Source organism: Gossypium raimondii, chromosome 1 (genome assembly GCF_025698545.1).
Source record: "Gossypium raimondii isolate GPD5lz chromosome 1, ASM2569854v1, whole genome shotgun sequence".
NCBI lineage: Eukaryota > Viridiplantae > Streptophyta > Magnoliopsida > Malvales > Malvaceae > Gossypium > Gossypium raimondii.
The window spans coordinates 41,912,709-41,935,133 of NC_068565.1; the positions used below are offsets into that span (position 1 = coordinate 41,912,709).

General features: G+C 31.9%; 1 protein-coding gene and 1 pseudogene across 1 annotated transcript; both read left to right on the forward strand.

Moving 5' to 3' along the window:
• The first annotated feature begins 266 nt into the window (after window positions 1-266).
• Window positions 267-4,629, forward strand: LOC105785873 (translocon-associated protein subunit alpha-like; annotated as a pseudogene).
• Window positions 4,630-7,504: 2,875 nt separating this feature from the next.
• LOC105785875 (proline-rich protein 4) lies at window positions 7,505-9,541 on the forward strand. Its single transcript, XM_012612069.2, has 2 exons — window positions 7,505-7,797; window positions 7,949-9,541. Exons 1-2 carry the CDS (start codon window positions 7,632-7,634, stop codon window positions 9,307-9,309), a joined length of 1,527 nt encoding a protein of 508 aa, XP_012467523.2. The 5' UTR covers window positions 7,505-7,631; the 3' UTR covers window positions 9,310-9,541.
• The last annotated feature ends 12,884 nt before the right edge of the window (window positions 9,542-22,425 follow it).

Below are 22,425 nucleotides of genomic sequence, written 5' to 3' on the forward strand. Positions count from 1 at the left end.
TACAATTTTATCAAATTCTAGAAAAATAAATGCATTAAAACACCTTTTTCTTTAAATGTCATCTTAACATGATCAATGTCATTAAGTAGGTAGGGGTTAATATTTTCCATTAAATTAATTGTTATTTGTATAACTGAAACTAGTTGTCATTGTTGAAACTGAGTGCATTATTGAGGACTTAGTTCCTAATGTATAGTTATTAGCGGATTGAATGCATTTTAAGTCGTTTTCACCATCATCAGTTTCTCCTCCATGTTGTTGTGCTTTGCCTATTGGAAACTTCTATCAAACAACTGTTACTTTGTCTTTACTTTGAGCTCAAAAGAGTACTTATGAGATATAGCTCTTTCAGAGTTGATAATCTATGGAGGTCTTATTTGCTTTCCTCCTCGGTTGTATACAAAAAAAAGAAGGTCAATGTCTGACTGTTGTTACTCTTTTTTTTTTTTGCTTTGGTGGTTAGAGGAGTACCCTCTTTACAAGAAAATATTGTGTGAAACTCATATACAAGTGTAAGTTTTTATTATCTTATTTTGATCAAATTTATATCTAATGTAGATTTTTTATTTAAGTAATATAAAAAGGAATATAAATTTTTGCTGTTTTTAGAATTTCCTCTAGTGGGCAGTGTTATTTAAAGCAGCGATGATAAAATGGCAGACTTGATCTGTGTTCAGCTCTCTGTTATTTGGGTCTGATATAATTTATTGGCGTTGGAAACCTCAGCCAGCTACCCTACATTGGTACATACTTCTTGCAGACCATCGTTTCTTTCTTTTTATTACTATCATTTTCTTTAACCAAATGTGAAACTCTCGAAGATGGCTATGGAAAGTTTCAGGGTTTTCTTCTTTGTTCTACTCCTCGCTGCCTCTCCTCTTCTCCAAGGTCTGTAAATTACTATTTCAGATCTAAATCTATTATCCTCTTTGATTAAACATTAAATAGCTATTTCTGCTTACCTATCGCCGACTCTGGATCTTACTTTTGGATTTTCCTCTTGCATTCTTACGTCCCATTGTTTTGATCTAAATTGATTTTCTTTTCTTTTGATTCATGATTCGATAAGTGTGAATTTGGCGTGATTTCTTTGTTTTCTAAATCTTGGTTGCATTGCATGCCCTTGACATTTCATTTTCATTTGATTTCTTTTTCAGAAAACAGACAAGCTTGGCCATCGTTTTTTTACCTTTTCTACCGATACTTTAGTGGTTATTTAGCTTTCTTTTTTGCTCTAAGAAAAGGCAACGAAAAGCGTTCTTGTCAAGCACTTCTCTTTTTTGGCTAAAATGCTTGTCAACTACTTTGATGCTCTTTTCTGTAACATTCTTGAAGTAGTATTTCCAGAGTTGAATTTGTTTGTTGCATTTTTTTTGTTTACCTTTTGTTGATCATAAATTAATAAATAGATAATTAAATTGTCAATATTGTTTTAAATTATGTTGTGACTTGAATTTTTTTCTTTTGTGTGATAGTTGCTAGGTGTCAATCAGAAGCAGACGTAGATGTTGCTGAAGCTGTTGAAGGAGGCGAGCTTGGGATTGTTGGCGAGGATTTTCAGGATTTTGGTGATGGGAATTTTGGCCCAGCGCCGGGAGTTGAAACTGTATGCGTTTTCCTCAAAACTAGTGCGAAATGTAAGAACATTTCGATGTATGATTTTGTTAGTGATGTGCATTTTTATTTGATTGGAAATGGTTAACCTCTTCCCCCCCCCCCCCCTCTCTTGGCAGTGGTTGTGGCTGGAGAAGAGACTGAACTTTTAGTTGGGATGGAAAATGTTGGTAATTAGTTTTATTTCACAACATTACTGGCTCCTTTTACAATGCAATTTGATGTTATGTGTTCAAATAAGTTAATTTATCTGTCCTTGTTCAGTTCATTTGCTAGATTTCAATGCTTACCAGTTTTGCATTAGCCATGCCAGTCCTCTCTTATGCTTAGCTTACTTTTTAAAATTGCAGGGGGTCACCTTTAAATATCATTGCAATCCAAGCAAGTGTTGATCTCCCTTTTGATCATCGAATGCTTGTACAAAATCTTACAGCGCAGGTAATCATAGGTTTTCATAATATTGTTCTGGTAATATTTTCAAAACTCATGCTTTGGTAGCTAGTGCAGTTTTCATTTTGATTGATTTCTATGCTTAATTTCTATCATTTCCTAATTTAAAAACTTTACATTATTGAATATCTTGCCTTTTAGTTTTTTTTAAGTTAATGCATTCATTGTTTTTTCCTCTTCTAGATCATTATTTGCTGCTTATCCTATTTTGTAGTCTACTTGGTTAAAAGGTGTTGACTAAATCTATGGTATCTTTATTGAATGTCTTAAATATCCATTATCAAACATGTGGCTAGTGATGAGTTTTATGTGCTGTGACTGATTCTTTTGTGTTCCTATTGCTACTGCTTACCTACTTTAATGAGCTTTAACAGTGATAGTGCAGTTCATTATTTTTGCCCAATAATATGAAGATGGATGTTGAACTTGCATTTAGATTGGTTTAAGAAACGTTGGCAGAGTGTGTTACTAATGTAGGTTTTGCTGTGTCTTTAACTTTCAGGCTAGACCCTACATTGATTTTGTGATTATACCGAGTATATCAATCCAGTATATAGATATCATACTCTAATTGCTCACTGCAATTGTAATGTTTTGCTGCTGGTTTTGACATTTGGCTTTTTGTTTTCTTTTGTACTTTACCTTAAAGCCTAAACCCTATAAAATGCTTGTTGCTTTATTTGAAAAGGATCTTAAGCTTCTTCATTGCTAAAACATTATGGCCTATGTTGTTGGATTGAAACTGCCTTGTGACTTTTGCATGTAAATTTTGTAACTGAAAGTGTGTTGTTTTAATACAGACCTTCAACAAAGCATCTGTGTCCCCTTCAGTGCAAGCTACTTTCCCTTACATGTTTGCTGTTAGCAGGTACTTACAGGTAAATAAATACTCTGGGAGTTCTATGCTTTAGAACTTTATATAAATTCCTTTTTGTGAGGACAGTGTTGCAGTTAAGCTTACATGTCTAAAACATTGATGCAGCCTGGAACTTTTGATCTTGTGGGTACGATTGTCTATGAAATTGACCAGAAACCATACCAAAATACATTCTACAATGGTACCGTTGAAGTTGTTGAGGCTGGTGGTTTCCTAAGTGTTGAGTCTGTTTTTCTTGTTACCCTTGGGATTGCACTTCTTGTTCTCCTCGCCTTATGGCTTCATGGTCAATTTCAGCGTACTACAAAGGTATTGTAATTGTGCCACCTTCTTCAGTTGTATTAATTTACTCTAGTAACTATGTACTAAAATAAAGTATGCATGAGACTGAATTAACATTTTCTTCAAACTATTTGTTATAATACCTAATCAAACAGGGCCTTTTGCTGAATGAAAGTATTGATGGATATCTTGTAGAAAAGAGCACACCCACCATGTATACATGGAGTAAAATCTTCTTTGTCCTAGCATGATTGACCTATTTCAAATTGTCCAGAAAGCTATTGTGCTGTGAATGTTAAGTATTTGTAAATTTTTTTTTTCTTGCACTTGCAAGGTTACTTTATTGTTGCATGCATACTTGTAAGGAGAGAGAGACAGAAGGAAAAGTGCTTGCATCTATTTTTTCATGTTTCTTGTATTTCTTATTTTTAATTTTTTGCGGAGTGAACCTAATATGTTTGCCTTTATTGTTTGTTATTGCTAGAAAACTAAGAAGGCTCCAAAGGTGGAAGTCGGAATTGGGACAACTGATGCCTCATTGGATGAATGGCTTCAGGTTATGTATCGTCATTTACTTCCCATAATTTTCTATTGCAGTTATTGCGCTTTTTTTCTTTTCGGTCTGTTCACCCTCGACTACTCGTAGTATGGACCTCTGTCTTAAATACATTAAATAACAATCTTAGTAGGGTTTAGCTGAAAATTTCTTGATCTGGATGTCTTAATTTTCAGGGAACTGCTTACACTCAGTCAGCTTCCAAATCAAAGAAAAAGAAGTAGATGGGGCAGTGTTTCTGAAGTTAGGCTATTGTAACACATGCTAGGCATTTGGAAAATTTCAAAGTGAAGGCACAAGTAGTTTGAGAATTAGGCCAGGAAAAGGCATACCTTGCTGTTGTAGCATGTGAAATTAAGCCTTTTTGAAGCAAAAAGATACGAAGCAGAAGGTTCAATTTTATTTGAGGAAAATTTCCGGGTAACATAATATTTTCTTGCCCCAAACCACCAACATTTGCTTCTTGTTTTCTAGGTTGTGGTAGATAAAAATTCTTGCTCATGGATTCCGGGTTTTGCTTGATTGGTCTATGCAATTTCTCTCTCAAAAGATTCCGAAGTCTAGTGGTTGTTGGTCAATGTTTCTTGGACGGGAACGATAGTCAAACCGATAAGATCATCAGTCTTTGGTTTGATCTGTTCGTTCGGTTCAAAGTAAATAAATTTATTACAAATTTTAAAAAGAATATAAGATCTAGTTTAATCGCTTTGTACTAATTCGTGGGTCAATTTTTTGTTAGACCAGTCCAAACAACATTATTGTTTGTAGTATCATCCTTTATTTTTAAACATGATGGAGCATAAAGGTTGGGACTTTAAATTTTGTTGAAGACTAATCGTATTTTTAATGATGAAGGAGCTCGTCATATTATTCTTACAGTTTTGTTTACAAAAATATGTTATTTTTAATTTACTCGAATAATTTGTTTAATAAAATTTACCCGAATAATATCAACCTGTGAATATGCTGAAATCATCCATCGTCGCATAATATTGTTTTAGGCTTAAAATGGAAGTCGTCCAAGATGGGTCCAACTTCGACCACTAATTTAAAGAACCCAAGTGTATTACTATAGAAAATCCAATTGTAGCTGATGAGATAATACCTAAATTTGCGGCATTAAAACCCTCCACGTTGCCCCACTCACATAATTTACAATTTTGCTTGTTATCATTTGTGGTTTGTGAATTTATATCATCCACAATTCATCTGACCAAACATTAGGGTGCATAATAAATCACAGTACTCCCTAATTTGCTCAAATTCAGTAGTCTTTGACCCCACGTTTATTTTGCGACTCGTACCTATATTTTCAAGATTTTATCAACAGCTTGATGCTTCTTTTATAAAAAGAAAAATTAATTTCTTTGATGTGATCATGTTTGTTGATTTCATTTTTCTTTGAAGTATACTATTATCTTATAAACAGTCCTTTTATCAGATAAAGACCTATAATTATCTGAAAATAACTATCGAAATCCATTATCTTTTCAAGGCATCATTAAGTACTAGTTCACGTGAAGAATATAATAGTATATGTTTTAAATAATCAATGCAATAATAATATTATTATTAACAATATTATATAATTTATAAATTCATGAACCAATTCATATTAAAATAATTCTATTTTTATTTAAATTCAAATTTTATATAATAAAGATGATAATATAAGCAAATATAATTTAATTAATGTTTATGATTTCATAACGTATTAGGCAATGAAAATAGGTAATGTGAATAATACTGTGTAAATTTGGCTTAATTATAAAATATATATAATAAATAACTAAAAATACAATCTGTGTAAAAAAAGCATAATAATTTATTTAGCCTTCCAACTTTACAAAAAAATCATTTTAGCCTTTCATTTAATTTTCTGTCTTTTTAACTTTTAAACTTACATTTTTTATCAAATCATTTTAAAATAGATGGAAAAGTGTTTTCTAACTTTTTGACGTGGCATGCATATGGATTACGTGGATAACATGTTAGTATTTAATTAATTTTTAAAATTTTAAAATTCAAAATATATTTTTAAAATGAAAATTATTAAAATTATTTTAAAATTTTTAAAATTAATTAAATAATAACATGTCATCCACATGTGTGCCAAAACAACAAAGTTAACAAGCATACTTAAATGGAAGACTAAAATTAATATTTTTTTATAAAATTGGAGAACCAAAAATTCCATTATACCTAAAAAAAAAATAGTTTCTTTTCTTCAACTAAATAAAAATTTTATTAATGAAAACAAAGTACACTGAAAAACTCCTTGGTTTGAGGGGACTTTAACCTCCTATTCAATAATTCTTTATTGAATACAATGCCCTAATCTAATAGCTTATAATCCACAACACGAAACCGGCTAACAAAGCACTCTTCAACACTAAAATAGAAACTAATACAAATCAACATTTTTAATCTTTCTAAACCACCTTTACCTTAATCCAAATAAAATAAATAACTATATTCGAAACTTTTAGGAGGGCCGGATTAAATTGTATATTTTTATGATAGTGAAAATGCAATTTCACCATTTTATAGTTTGTATCTTTATAATTTTAAAGGATTAAATCAAATTTTATCATTTTTAGAGGGAAAATATAATTTTACCATTACTAATTTAAAATTTTATAGATTATAAAGAGTTTAAATGGAAAATTATCCATTTTAGGGGTGGAGTCCCATGGTTAGTGCACCAAAAAACAATAATATCCCTTTACAAACTCGCTTCATTTTCTTTCCCTATTCTTTTTATCACCAGAAGGAATACACATTGCCATCACAATTGCCCTCAAACAGAGCTCATAATTGGTGATAAATATATTTAATTTTTATTATAATTAATAATGAGCATGTATATATGTTGTGCAGTATTTACAATTTTAAAATAATTGCTTCATGGATTTTATTAATGAGTGCATTAATAAATCAACCACTTATTTGTGATTTGCACATGAGAATTATTCAAAGGCTATCATATCTAAATTAACATGCCAGTTTTGGCAAAGCTAGTAAAATCTCATTGATGGCAAAAAGTAAGGGTAAATTCGAAATTTTCTTCAATTTAGCTGGTAGCTTCATCATCACTTCTCTCAACGACATATGCAATGGCAGCTATGGTCCCCAAGTTTAGGTCATTAATAAATAAATAAAATATCTTACAAATTTTAGTCTATGCTTTATGCTCCATAAGCTGAAATTTTGAATTTATTTAAGTAGTTGCAAAAGAATATACAATATTGTTCGGATGACTAATAGAAAGCAATTCAACATTTAGGACTATTGAAGTCATTAGTTGGTTGATTCACGTGAAGATGTCAACTTTATATACAAAACTATGCAAGGATGTGGGAAAGTTGAGACTTATATGGTTTAATTTAATATTTGTAAGGACTGATTTGATAGTTGTATGCTGCTCTGCAATTAACGTTTTTGTAATTCAACCAAAAATCATGTATAAGCAAAGCAAAGATTATATTTATGAAACTGAGTAAGTAGGTTTAAACAGACAGCCTGTTTGTAGTTGAGAACTCATTGAATGAAAGGTAATGTCATTTGCACGATGAAGCTGGCGTGGCACACATTTCTTTTTCAAACCATATAACAGCAAAAGGGGTGGGGGGTCCCCAATTCATGTGAGGCTTTAAGTGAGGTGTCGGTGAGGCTTTGAATTTGATTTCCTTTAAGATCATTATATAACAAAGCCTCTGTATATGCAATCTGATCATCATCACTCAAAGATTATTTGGTTATGTGCTTGGCAGCTGCAAATAAGCTGATATTATTTTGATTTGGTTTCCTAAATCGTTGGGAGGAGGGACTGTAAAAAAGCATAGGTTCCCAATGCAGATCCTCCCGTTTCGAGGAGGCGCACTTGTGTGCTTCATTGCTTCCTTGTTATTTGTTGCCAGTTTTTGCAATGCCGATGCTAAAACAGTCGAGGTTGTCGGGGCTGGTGAGTGTGCAGATTGTGCAGAGAATAACTTGGAGATTAGCCAGGCTTTTTCAGGTACGTACTTTGATCACCTACTCATGCATGCATGCATATATTGAGCTCGAGTAGGACTACGGGACTGCATTATTTTTGTATTATGTAGGGTTACTTTAACACTGATGATATCCATAATATTATTGTTATTAATTTGTGTTTCTTTTTACAGGGCTACGAGTAAGCATAGACTGCAAGCCCGAAAATGGGAAGAACTTTAAAACACGAGGATCAGGGGAGCTTGATAAACAAGGCAATTTTAAAGTATTCGTTCCAGAGGATTTGGTTGAAAATGGGGAACTGAAGGAAGAATGCTATGCACAGCTTCACAGTGTATCGGCAGCACCTTGTCCCGCCCATGATGGCTTGGAGTCGGCCAAGTTAGTGTTGAAGTCCAGGAGTGATGGGAAACACGAGTTTGGGTTAAAAGGAAAGCTCAGATTCTCACCTCTAACCTGTGCTTCTGCCTTCTTTTGGCCTCACTTTAAGTTTCCTCCCTTGCCTAAGTGGAACCATCCCCCTTTGCCCAAGTTTCCACTTCCCCCATTCAAAGGCTTCCACCACCATTATCCAATAATCCCTCCCATCTACAAGAAACCTCTTCCGCCACCGTCCCCGGTGTACAAGCCCCCTCCAGTTCCCGTAAACCCACCTGTTCCAATCTATAAACCTCCACCAGTTCCAGTCTATAAACCTCCTCCAGTTCCAGTAAAACCACTTCCTCCACCTGTTCCAATCTACAAACCTCCACCAGTTGAAAAACCACATCCTCCACCTGTTCCAGTCTATAAACCTCCACCAGTTCCAGTATACAAGAAACCATGTCCTCCACCAGTTCCAGTCTATAAATCTCCTCCGGTTCCAGTATACAAGAAACCGCATCCTCCTCCAGTTCCAGTCTATAAGAAACCACATCCACCTCCAGTTCCAGTATACAAGAAACCATGTCCTCCCCCAGTTCCAGTCTATAAATCTCCTCCAGTTCCGGAACCACATCCTCCGCCAGTTCCAGTCTATAAGAAACCACATCCACCTCCAGTTCCAGTATACAAGAAACCATGTCCTCCCCCAGTTCCAGTCTATAAATCTCCTCCAGTTCCGGAACCACATCCTCCGCCAGTTCCAGTCCATAAGCCTCCTCCAGTTCCGGTATACAAGAAACGAGTCCCTCCTCCGGTTCCAATCTACAAGCCCCCTCCAGTTCCTGTATACAACAAACCACTACCTCCCCCGGTTCCAGTGTATACGAAGCCACTTCCACCACCTGTTCCAACCTACAAACCAAAACCCCTCCCTCCCATTCCTTACAAGCCACTCCCTCCACTTCCCAAGATCCCTCCATTCCCTAAGAAGCCATGCCCTCCCCTTCCTAAGCTACCCCCTCTTCCCAAGATTCCTCCCAAGTATTTCCACCACCACCCTCCCCTTCCTAAGCTACCTCCTCTCCCTAAGATTCCTCCCAAGTATTTCCACCACCATCCCAAGTTCGGAAAATGGCCTCCTTTGCCACCCTTTGCTCCCCATCATCCTTAAGCTATCTTGCATTGTTTTACGCATTTAATGAAGGTGGTTAGTGTGAACAAGTTCCCCAGCAGTACCTCATGCAATAAATGTAGCAACAAAAGAAGAAGAAGAAAATTGTTAAAATTAAGAGAGGAATTGTTAATTTATTATTTATATGTTTTGTTAATTACTTTATGATATGAATGTGTGAATTTCTAATTTTCTGTTGCAATAAATTCCAGTACATTAACTTTTCTTTTTCTTTTTCTTTTTCATGCTCACCACCTTATTTTGGCTTTTCGTGATGCGATGCTAACCTAATTCACCAGTATTATGTATCTTCTAATTAATGCCCCAACAAACCAATAAATAGTGTGGTCGTGTTTTATCTGTAATCTCACTGAAAATAAAATCTGCAGTCGTACTTGCCGCTATTCATCACTATCACAGCACACCCATCATCTTTCTCATCTCACTATAATTTTTCATTTCTTTCTCTTCTTCTATATTCCTATCTTTTTCTATGCACTTGAGATTTCCCATTCAAAACACCAATAACCCATCTATTCTAAAAAAATAAATTCGAAAATTTTTAATTTGTATCCTTTCTCCTATTCTAAAATTGCATAATACTATAATACATTAAGTCTATCATCAAACTTAAACATTGTTTAACGTGTTTATTTTTTTAAATCAATTATATTTTTATATAAAAAAAACATAAAAAATCAATGAATAAAATATTATGTAAGATACCCAAAGTAGGTGTCCCATTAGGTAATCCATAAATTCATGCCATGAGCTTTGGCCCATGTTCTGACGGTAGCAGCACTGGGATAGACGACTATTCCTTTTTAATACCACTGGAAAACCTAAAAGATATATGATAGACAATTCTTCACTTAAATTTTAAGATAAACTATCAAAATAGTCATTTTTATTTATCTTAAGTTACATTTTAATCACTTATGTTTAAAATGTTACATTTTAGTCACTTACATTACCGTGCTGTAATATTTTAGTCACTGAGCCGTCAATTATTGTTAACGGTGTAACGGTAAGCTAACGTGACATGTTAAATCATCATTTCTAACGAAAATTTTAGATTAAATTCTACAATTGGTGCTTATATTTTTTTCATTTTGAGCAATTTAATTTTTTTTCATGTTTTTTTAACTTTTTTTCTTTATTTTTCATTCTCTTCTGCTTCTCCCTCTGTTTTCTCCCTTCTTCATTTCTTTTTACGTAATTTTTCTATGTTTTCCATTTGTTAAAACTAGTCCATAAGCTTGCCTCATTCGAAAAAAATTAAATTGTTCAAAAAATAAAAGTATAGGGACTAGTTTTAACAAAAGGCAAACATAGAAAAACTACGTTAAAGGAAATGGAGAAGGAGAAAACATAGGAGAAGAAGAAGAAAATGAAAATAAAGAAAAAAGAAAGAAAGTTAAAAGAACATAAAAGAAAAAAATTAAATTGCTTAAAACAAAAATATATGGGGACCAATTGTATAAATTAACCTAAAATTTTTGTTTGAAATGATGATTTAACATACCATGTCAGCTTACTATTACACCGTTAACGGTAACTAACAATCCAATGACTAAAATGTTACAACGCGACAACGTAAGTGACTAAAACGTAACATTTCAGACATAAGTGACTAAATTAAATGTAACCTAAGGTAAATAAAATGACTATTTTAATAGTTTACCCTTAATTTCAAGCTTTGGTAAACTTGAATTTAAATTTCATTAATATGTGATAATATCATACTTTAAAATTATGTTAAATTATCACCTTAAATTTTTAAATTTTTTTATAAAATTTTGAAAAATAAAAAATTTAGATTTTTACCACATCATCACATCTTAGTAGAATCCAAGTTCAATGACTAAATTGAAAAAATTCCAAATTTTGGGACTAATATGGACAAAAAATTCAAGGACCAAAATGGGAAAAGTTGTCATATCTAGGAACTAACTATTACTTTATCCCTATATATTATAAATAGTAGAAATAATAGGTTAAATTTGGCTATTATTCTTTTAACTATGTATAAGTTACAGATTTAGTTTCTCTAATTAAATTTTGGTTGATTTTAGTTCATGTATTTTTTAAATTTTAGAGTTTCAAAGTAGTTAAATCCGTTAAGTCAAGCTCTACTATTAGTCCCATACTATCATAGGTTGTGGGCTTAGTTTATGCTCTCCAATTGGATATTTTTGTCCTTGTAGTTTTCGAATTTTGGAAATTTGATCTTTGACTCCGACAATAGTCGTTAAACCAATTAACTAAAATGACATAATTTTTTTGTGAGTATTATGTGAAAATAGCAATTTGACATGGTATTGCACATGTGGTAATATTTTTGTCGCATAAAATTTTAGAAATAACAGAATTTAACTTAACAAATTTAACATTCATCGTTTAATCAAAACTGAAATTTCAAAGTTTTGGTGTTGGTAACAGTACAATTCTGAAACATGGATTGTAAATTCCTAGGTGATTAGTAAAACTCCAGAAATATTTATGCTCTAATTAAGTGTATGGTAAAGGTCTGAATTATGGTGGAATTAGTTGAGGGATTGATGTGATATTTAAGTAGCAATTAAATTGCTTATTGTAGAAGGACTTGGATGGTTATATTACCATGTTAATCAGAGAACGATTGTCTTGTCATTTGTACAATCTATAAAGAACTCAATGTGCAACTTTACCACTAATTCTAAGGACTTATTTTAAGAGCGAAGAGACAATTAAACCATTTACTTGCTTTAGTGAGTTTGATTTACCAACTTCATTTACTATAAATTGCCTATTGGTTTGATAAAAAAAAATTTTACTCGGTATAATTTATAACAAATGTTTCATATTTATACTAAAGTTATTCAAATTTTAACTTACACGGGAAACACGTCTATTGGCGGAGTGGCTTGGTATCAGGAAGGAAACTGGATTTTGAGATTCAACCGTCACTTGGGCCAATGCACACCTTTCGAAGCTGAACTCTGAGGTATTCTCGATGGGATTCTCATCCTACTTAGTAGAGGACACAAACGGGCCACAATTCAATCTGACAATATAGAAGTGATCCTGCCCTAACTGATAATGTAACGACCCAAAATCCGTGGGCACCAGAAAAGTGTGTATTATCGGGCCTCCGTCTTAGTAAACTGAGTCATAAATAATTATTAGAAATACTTACGAGATTAGTTGTGTGTTTAATTAGGTTTTAGATAGGTGAATTTGGCTCAATTAAGAGTAATTAGCAAAAGGGATTAAATTACAATAGAAGTGAAAACCTAATCATAGATTAAAAGAAAGTAAAAAGGGCTAAAATGGCAATTAAGCCATTTAAAATGATTGAGGCGGCATAAAGGAATAAAATTTAAGAATTTATTTGTTTATTATATAATTAATGATATTTATTATTTATTATTAGTTATTAGTTGTTATTAAATTAAAAGATATTTAGTAATTAAATAATTAGTATAAGATTTTGGGTAATAATAAATTATGATTTTGCCAAGTGTGTGGTAAAAATAAAATACAAGTGTATTATATTTATTTATTTACTTGAAAATTTAGTAAAAGATAATTGTTAATTAAATAATAATATTATGAGATTTTTATTTGATAAGTTAGTTAGATTGAAACAAGTGTATGGTAATGATTTAATGCAAGTGTACTAATAAAATACATACATTTGTAATATTTATAATTAATTAATACAATATAAAGTAAATGAAATAAAATGAAATAAAAACAAAGCAAAAGAAAGGAAAGAAACAGAATAGAAGAGACGAAACAGGGAGAAAGAAGAAAAAGAAGAAAAAGGGAAAGTAGGGTTTTGAAGCTTGAAATTTAATTTGGTAAGTCAAATTAGCCATTTTCTCTTAATTCTAATGTTTTAAAAGCTTTAAAACAAAGTTTTGATGGGATTAAGTTGATGTTTTGTAAGTTCATAGGTTTTCAAGTATAGTTTATGTTGAACAAAAGAGATGAATTAGGGATTAAATAGCATGAATTTTAAGTTAGAATTGAAAAGGATTAAATTGTAAAAGAAACTATAAGTTTTATGTTTTAGGGACTAAATTGAGGAAAATTCGAAATTTGAAAATATGCTGAAATTTTGATAGTTAAATTTGAGTTTGGATGAAGTTTGAATAGAAATAGAGTGTGAATTGAATTAGGAAAGTAAGTGAATTTAATTAGGATTAAATTGAGAATAAGGAAGAAATTGAATAGAAATTTAATTATTTATTATAATTAGTGCTGTAATTAATAGTATAAATTATTATTTTTTTGTAGCTAATATTGCACCGAGGCATCCACGAGGAAAGGAAAGGAAAAGTAGACGAGGAATAGACACGAGAATTACGGTTTGTATTACTATAATTCAAACTTTATTATTATTAAGTGTTTAATTTGCTAATTATGTGTGGTAAGTATTTTAAGGTAAGTGTGTAATAAATAATAAATTTATAATGTAGTAATGAAATTGAAACCGACATGAACCGAATTATGGGATCTTGGATATTGTTTTGATTCTTGAGTGAATTGTGAAAATCTTGAATATTGTTATGTATAATGCATTGAATTGTGAAATTATCAAGTAAAGAATTACTGTAATACTGTGAAACCGATTGAATTAAGGAATTATAATTGATACTGAATTAAGATAGAAATTTATACTAAAAAGTGAATTAAATACCCTATTAACTAGTCGGGCTAGTCGGATATAGTTGGCATGCCATAGGATATGGAAGTGTACGGGTATTTGCGACTTATCGATCGAGCACTTATGTGCCGACTCATCGTTATTCATCGATTCGGCACTTTGTGTGTCGAATATCGTTATCTTATCAGCATCGACTCGACACTTTGTGTGTCGAAATCGTTATCATTATCATTATGTGTTCAACACTTTGTGTGTTGAATATCATATCTTATCGTTATTGATTATTGATCTTGGTGTGTTTGGTTGGAACTGTATCCGTCGAGTCCGAGTCAAGTTAATAGGGTAAATGAAATAAGTTTACTACTTAAATGATATGGTATATGAAAAGGTGAAATTTGAAATAAAGAAATAAGAATGATGTTTATAAATATATATAATTAATTGATAATATTAAATGATTGAATTGTTTATTAGTAGTGATAATTGTAATAAAAAGTATGTGTGTGATTTAATGTATTTAATTATAAATTGGATTATAGTGATACCACTGAGTATATGCATACTCAGCGTACGGTTGTTTCCGTCATGCAGTTGTAGAAGTCAAGAATCGAACCAAAGATCCAAAACCGGACCGACTTCAGCAAACTTTGGTGATGTATATTTTCTTTAGTAATGTGGCATGTACATAGGATGTGTATAAAGGTTATTATGTTTTTAATATAAATGGTTAGAAATGTTAGTATTATAAGTTTATGAATTATAATGAAAGAAGTTTATCTATTTCTATTTAATTAGCATATTGATAAATTATATTGATATTATGTTGATTAAGTTGATTAGAAGGTATTTAGAATAGGAATTGAGAATGTGAAATGAATTGGTTGAATTGGTTGAGATTGGAAATACTATGGTTTTAATTGCAGGAGGTATTATGCAAAAATAAGCCGAAATGCTGCCGAAATTTTGTAAAAAAAAAAAAAAAATCTCGGAGTATTTGAACGAGTTTCATTTCACTTTTTCATTAATGTTTTGAACTTCAAAAGTTTATTATATGGATTTAGTTATACAATTATATTACAATTGTTATTTTATTATGAATTATTCGTAAACTGTTTGATATGTCTGGTAATGCCTCGTAACCCTGTTCCGGCGACGGTTTGGGATTAGGGGGTGTTACAGATAATAGATTGGAAGATTCAAGCATTACAATGCTTAGAAGGGTACAACGACTTTTGAGAACTGAAGGATAATGGTGGCTACGACATATACCTAGATAAGATAATATTATTACATATCACTTGGAAAAGTTGGGACTTACGTGGAAAACAAGCCTACAAATCTTTGATACCATTCCTAATGAAGTTTTGGATACTTTTCAACAGGACAAAGTGAGAGACGTTTTTGATGATGTAACATTGTTGTGTTTTTTATTACCAAGAAAAAATGTGCTATGTTTAAATTTAAGGATAAAAATAAAAAATAAAAAATTCATAATTTAAAATTTACTTTCATCAAATAATCTAATTATATTCGGTGCTTAATTTTAAATAATACATTAAATATATTTTAAAATTTAAATTTAACTCTTAATTGTTTTAAAATTTATTTAGTCAGAAAAGAAAGAATAAAATAAAAGAGAACAAATAATAAATATTTGTGTGTTAATGTAATATATTTTTATCATTATCGTATCAAAAGTAATAATGATATATTAGCATTTCATTAGATAAAATGAAACATAAATATTAGGTATGTTATTAATTATTATGTGATAGTAATAAAACAATTTAATTCTGCATGTAATTCTACTTCTACTTTTCCTTTCAAATAAGTATGATATATATAAAATAAAATTAATTATGATTATTTTATTAATGATATTTTATTATCAAGCAATAATTATCATTTGATATGTTTGGATTTTAATCTTATTTGATATTTTACTGTTATTTTCTATTTAATTATACTTACGTAATTATGAAATATTCTTACTATTTAAATTTAGAAACATCATGTCTATTTTGTTATGCAAACAAACATCACGTTATTTTATATCTTTTTCTAATTATTTATTGATATTTCTGTAATTTTTTTTCATGTCATTGATATAATTTTGATAAATTTTTTAATCGAAGTCTTGAACTCCAAACCTTGAACTATTAATGACTCTGAACCTTGAATCTGAATCCTGAACCTTAAATTCGGACCTAAAACTTAGAACCTTGAACTCGAACCCTGAACTCAAAATCTTGAACCTTGAACCTCAAATCTCAAACTCAAACCTTGAATTTGAGGTTTAGGGTTTCGGGTTCAAGTTCAAGGTAAAAAAATTACCAAAATTATGTATTAATGACATGGAAAAAATTTGTTGAAATGTTATTAAATAATTAGAAAGGGATATAAATTGATGTAGCGCTCTTGTTTCATACAATCCTTTCTCATTTAATACAGATAGTTTGTTTTAGATTTTATAATTACATTATTATTTAAGGCATTTAAAATATAGTTAAATTATTTACATCATTTTTCTCTCGGGTTTTTACAAAATAATATAAAAAATAAAAAATTACCAAAATGTTATACATTTTATTATTTACCAAAATATATATAATTTTTTATTTACCAAAATATATCAAAAAACCAAAAAACAAAAAAACAAAAAAAAAAAAAAACTCGACCGATTTGGAGTTCCTCAGGTCAAGGAACACATTGGCATGGCACCAAAGAAGGAACCTGTTGGCGGCACCAAACAAGGGTTCCTGTTGGCACCACTGTGTTATAAACACGAACTCTGTCCAAATTGAAACAAGAAAAATTAGAAGAAAAGAAAAGAAAGAAGAGGTCATGGAAAAAAAAAAAAAAGAGAGAAAGAGAAGAGAAAAATCAGGTATTTTTTAAAAATAATTGATTATGTTATTGTTATTGTTTTGTATAATTTGTATTTTTTTGTTTTAGTTTAGTTATTAAGATTAAAATCAATAAAACTCAAATTAATAGTTTTAGTTAGGGTTTTATTATCAAAATATTACAAAAAATAAAAATTTTATAGTATTATTATTATTATTATTATTATTATTATTATTATTATTATTATTATTATTATTATTATTATTATTATTATTATTAAGATGTTAGTTAGTATTATTGTTAGTAAAAATTAGTATTATTTTTGTAGTTAGTTATTAATAATTTTAGTTAGTATTATTTTGTATATAAAATTATTAATATTATTATTGTGTTAGTTATTAGGATTAGTGGTTAAATGGCTTTCATGTACAAAATTGAATATTGAAACATTAGTTTTTTTATTTAAGTTATTTATTTTATTATCCGTGCAAGATGTTTTACGAGATTTTGTTTATTTTTGATGATTAAATATTGAAGATGGATGCTAAGTTTTTTGTATGCGTTTATTTCGACGGAGTCATCTTAACAACAAGTGTTGGATGTGTATTTGAATGTCAGCAACAAATAGCAATGAGATTTAATAGAAATGTCTCGTTTGATGAAATGAAGGCAAGGATTAATGCAAAAATTTTAAGACGTTGTGGGAGAAGGATAGTAAAAATTTTCTACAAGTTTCCAGTTTCGACAAATCCAGTCAAATTCGTCAAAATGGAACTTGCAGACGACGAAGACGTTGAGACAATGGTCGATCTCTACTGTGGGAATGGGAGTGACAAGAATGCACCGATTCACTTATTTGCTGAGTTAGTCGGTATGGAGCAAAATGCATCTGATGAAGAAGACGGGGCTGAAGAACCGCGGATGGTGGCTCCAATATCATACGTTGATAGTGAATCAAGTATGGGTGGGATCGGTATCGACCTGAATATTACACCCGATGTTGATATGGTTGGTGGTGAAGAAGAAGGTGGTTGCGAAAAAGAAGGTGGTGGCGATCATTGGGATGAAGAGGTCGATAGTGACGGTGATCCCGATGTGGACGATGTACCTGATGATATCGACGATGAAGACATTAACGCTTCTTCGATCGGGGAGCAGATGCGGCATATTTTGATACACAATAATCCTGGGCCACACATGTCGCTCATAAACCCCGACGCAGCGTATGTAGCTGAGTTCCCAGAGTACCCTGAAATAGTTCATCGTCACGGGCTGGCCGTAACATCTGATGATGAGGAGTTATTCATAGGCCAGAGATTCAGCTGTAAAGAAGAGTGCGTATATGCTATCAAACGGTACAGCATGAATATATCAGTTGATTATAAAGTCACAGTGTCTACTCCGACAATATATGTTGGGGAGTGTTGGAAGGCAGCGGAAGGCTGCAATTGGCGGGTGCGAGCTGCATTCATTAAAAGTTCTCAGATGTGGGAGATACGAAAATTTGTTGGTCCTCATACATGCACATCAACACGTATGACAGAAGATCATGGAAAACTTGATTCAAAAACAATCTGTACGTGTATCATGCCAATGGTGAAGGACATGTCGGCCATTAAAGTTTCGGTACTGATTGCCGAAATACAAGCACGATTCCAGTATCGAGTCTCATATCGGAAGGCATGGATTGCTAAACAGATGGCGATGGAACAACTGTATGGAGATTATGATCCATCGTATAACGAGCTTCAAGGTTGGATAGCTGCTATGCGGGAGTATGTACCGGGGACTGTGATTGAGTTGCGACAAGGCCATATTACGGGTGGATGACCGATTCATACCGGCAAAAAGGATTTTCCATCGGATGTTCTGGACGTTCGATCCATGTGTGCGGGCATTTCCCCACTGCAAGCCACTTGTGCAGGTGGATGGGACCTGGCTGTATGGAAAATATACACAGATCTTACTTCTTGCAGTTGCTCAAGACGGCAGCAGAAACGTGCTCCCGATAGCATTTGCTATCGTAGATAAAGAGAACATGGAGTCTTGGGAATTCTTCCTCACAAACCTGCGGAGGTATGTTATTAGCAACGATAACATTTGCATCATCTCTGATGGAGGAAAGGGTTTAATTGCAGCAATCAGATGTTCCGGTGTGCCGTGGAGATCCGTTTACTGCATCCGTCACATTGCGGCTAACTTCCACAAAGATTACAAGAATGCAGACTGGAAGAGACAAGTCCTGGCAATGGGTAAATGATAACCTTATATTTTCAATATAAGTTGTAATGTTTCATGTTATGGAGTTACTAGAACTTATTTTTCTTAATATGTATGCAGCGTACGAGTTAGAGCCACATATGTTCCGGCAAAAAATGATCCGACTTGAGAGTGACATGGATGAGCAGACAAACACATCTTTCCGACAATGGTTGGGCACAATGGAGCCGTGGCAATGGGCTCAAAGTTTTGACGAGGGCTTTCGTTATGGTCAAATGACCACAAACTTAGTCGAGGGGATCAACGCTGTTTTGTTAAAAACACGTCATCTTCCGATTGCATCTGTATTTTCGCTACTTTCTATAGGTCGCTACTTTGATACCAAGAATGGGTCGCAGACAAGTCGACCAGATTGAGGCGGGACACGTATTTGTCGAACATGTCAGGGATACAATGGTCGCAAACCGTCGGTTGGCGAGGTCAATGAATGTAGAAATATATTCACGACGACTGGAAACATTTTGAGTTACTCAGAGCATCAGTCGTCGACCTGGTATACCAACTAGGTCCTACGGAGTTGATCTCCGGAATCGACGGCGAAAAGCGGAAGGTTCAAACACTTCATTATCCCTGTGCGCATGTCGTAGCAGCGTGTGCTAAAGTTAACGTCAATGTTGAACAATATATCGATGATGTGTACACGCTGGAGCGCACATTGCGTGTCTGGGAAAATGAGTTCCCCGTCTTGCCTGACCTATCAACGTGGGAGGTGCCTCTGACGACTTTCGAGCTTCTCCCAGACGGAGGGTGCGGAGGAATCCGAGAGGTCGTCCATGATCAAGCGTAATCCGTAATGAAATGGACATCGTGGAGAAGTCGTGAAAGCGTTGTGGAATATGCGAGTTAAGTGGTCATAGTCGGAATAAATGCCCTAACCGAAACTTTCATGTTGGACGATCGTCCGGATCGGTCGTAATTGACCTAATATTGTAAAATTTTTATGTGTAATTATAAAACTATACAAATGATTATGATTACATTGTATCCAAATTAAGTAATAAAATAGTATATGGCGTTTGGAATTATTAATATTACATCGAAAATGGAGGCATATAACCTTAAATTAAGCATTAATATAATGCAACTTTAAAATAATTAAATTGGTAAAAAGAAATTGAACAATAACCACAATAACTGAAAGTAGAATAATTAAATTAGAATAATTTAATTGATACAAAAAAGTACAAACGTGTTAATGTACAAACATGTGTCATACACCCCTAAAATTGATGGTTCGATGGTGTAGTCCTAGGGGTATACCTATTCGGAGGTCGACGGTCACGTTCTGGGTGCTCGCGACGACTGACATTATCATTTGGCGCAGGTGGTGGTGTAGTAAAAATAGGTCCCTCGCTCGGCAGCGACGAACTTGATGCACCTGAGGGAGTCCCATAATGCTGCGGATATGGGCCGGGCGAGTAGGATCCGAATAGTTCAAAGTCGTATGCATATTCTGGCCCTGAGAAGCTCGGCAAATTGTCAGTGCCTGGCAATTCCGGATGATAGCTATCTGAACCGACAAACCCAGATTGTTCCGGATCTGGCTGGGGCTCCTGCTCGGGCTCTGGTGGTTCCGGAGAATAATATGCCATTATTTCTTTGTACGTCTATCCTTTTTAAATAAATAATAAATAATAACTCATACCGCGTTATTAACCGTGATCGATATGTGGCTTTTTTGCTAATCAATGAAGCCATTATGAAGCTCGTAAGTTGAAAAAAAGTTAGTAAAAACTCTTACTTGACCATTTGTTCGTATTTTTTCTCGCATTTTATTACTTTAAAAATATCTTCATTTCTAATTTTATAATTTTACATAATGTTTTAAATTTATTAATTTAGTGTGTTTTAAAATTAATTTACTGTAAAAAACCATTATCCCCGCCATTTACTCGTATTATTTAGTGTATTTAGTGTAAAATTAATTTATAAATTTACTATGTTTTTTCCTTTTTTATTCTTTTTGTTTTTACTTTTTTAAAAATATTTTGGTAAATAATAAAATTATATATATTTTGGTCAATAAAAAAGTTATAATATTTTGGTAATTTTTATTTTTATATTATTTTTTATAAAACCCATAATAAAACATTACAAAAATAATAAAATATTTAAAAATTACCAAAATATTATATATATTTTTATTTACCAAAATAAAAAATTACTAAAACCGGTTTTTATTTGGTGTAAGAAAAAATCCTTATCCCGCCATTTGCTCAGTATTTTTTTCCGATTTTATTTTCAATAAAAATATATTTATTTTTTATTTTATTACTTTATATTATTTCATTACATTTTTTAAAATATTTGTCTTAATTATTTCTCAATTTTTAAAAGTTAGTAATACACTATTATTTTGGCCATTTGTTCGTATTTTCTCTCCGCATTTTATTATTTTAAAAATATCGTAATTTTAAATTTTATAATTTTATACTTTTTCAGTGCATTATGTTTACAATTTATTAAAGATATAATTTTTTCGCATTTTCTTACTTTCGTGAATATATAATTTTCGTTTTTCTTTTCGTATTTTATGTTTTCTTAAATATATTTCTTTATCATTTTACTTTTAATGTTATTTTCCTAACAAAACTAATTTCAACATCCTAAGTCAATTTCATAAAAAATTCTAATCAACATATAATGTACATACCATTAATTTTTTCATGCTAAATATATCTCAAAATTATATATCCTAAATAAATTAATAAAATACGTAAAATGTACTTAACATTATTTTTAACACACAAATATTGCAAAATCTTAAATTAATAATAATAATTACCTTATTTTCTTTTTTTTCCTTCCTTCTTTCCCTCTTCTTCTTCTTTCTTTTTTTTTCCTCTTCTCCTTTCCTTTTCTTTCATTATTTTTCTTTCTTTCCTCCCCTTTCCTTTTCTTTCCTTCTTTTTCTTTCTTTCCTCTCCTTTCCTTTTCCTTCTTTTTCTTTCTTCCTTTCTTTCTTCTTCTTCCCCTCTCCTTCTTTCCCCCAACAACCGACCACCCTTAATATTTAAGGTGGTGCCGCCAACAAGGAATCCTTGTTTGGTGCCGCCAACAGTGTTCCCTTGACCAAGGGAACTGTCAAATCGGTCCAGATTTTTTTTTGTTTTTTTGGTTTTTTTTTGATATATTTTGGTAAAAAAATTATATATATATTGGTAAATAAAAAAAATGTATAACATTTTGGTAATTTTTTATTTTTTTTATATTATTTTTGTAAAAAACCCTTTTTCTCTCCAACTCTTAAATAGAAAGATAAAATGCGCTTCAAGCATTCAAGTCATGTCCTCCTACATTAAAAATAATATTGATGTCAATAAAATTAAGACTCA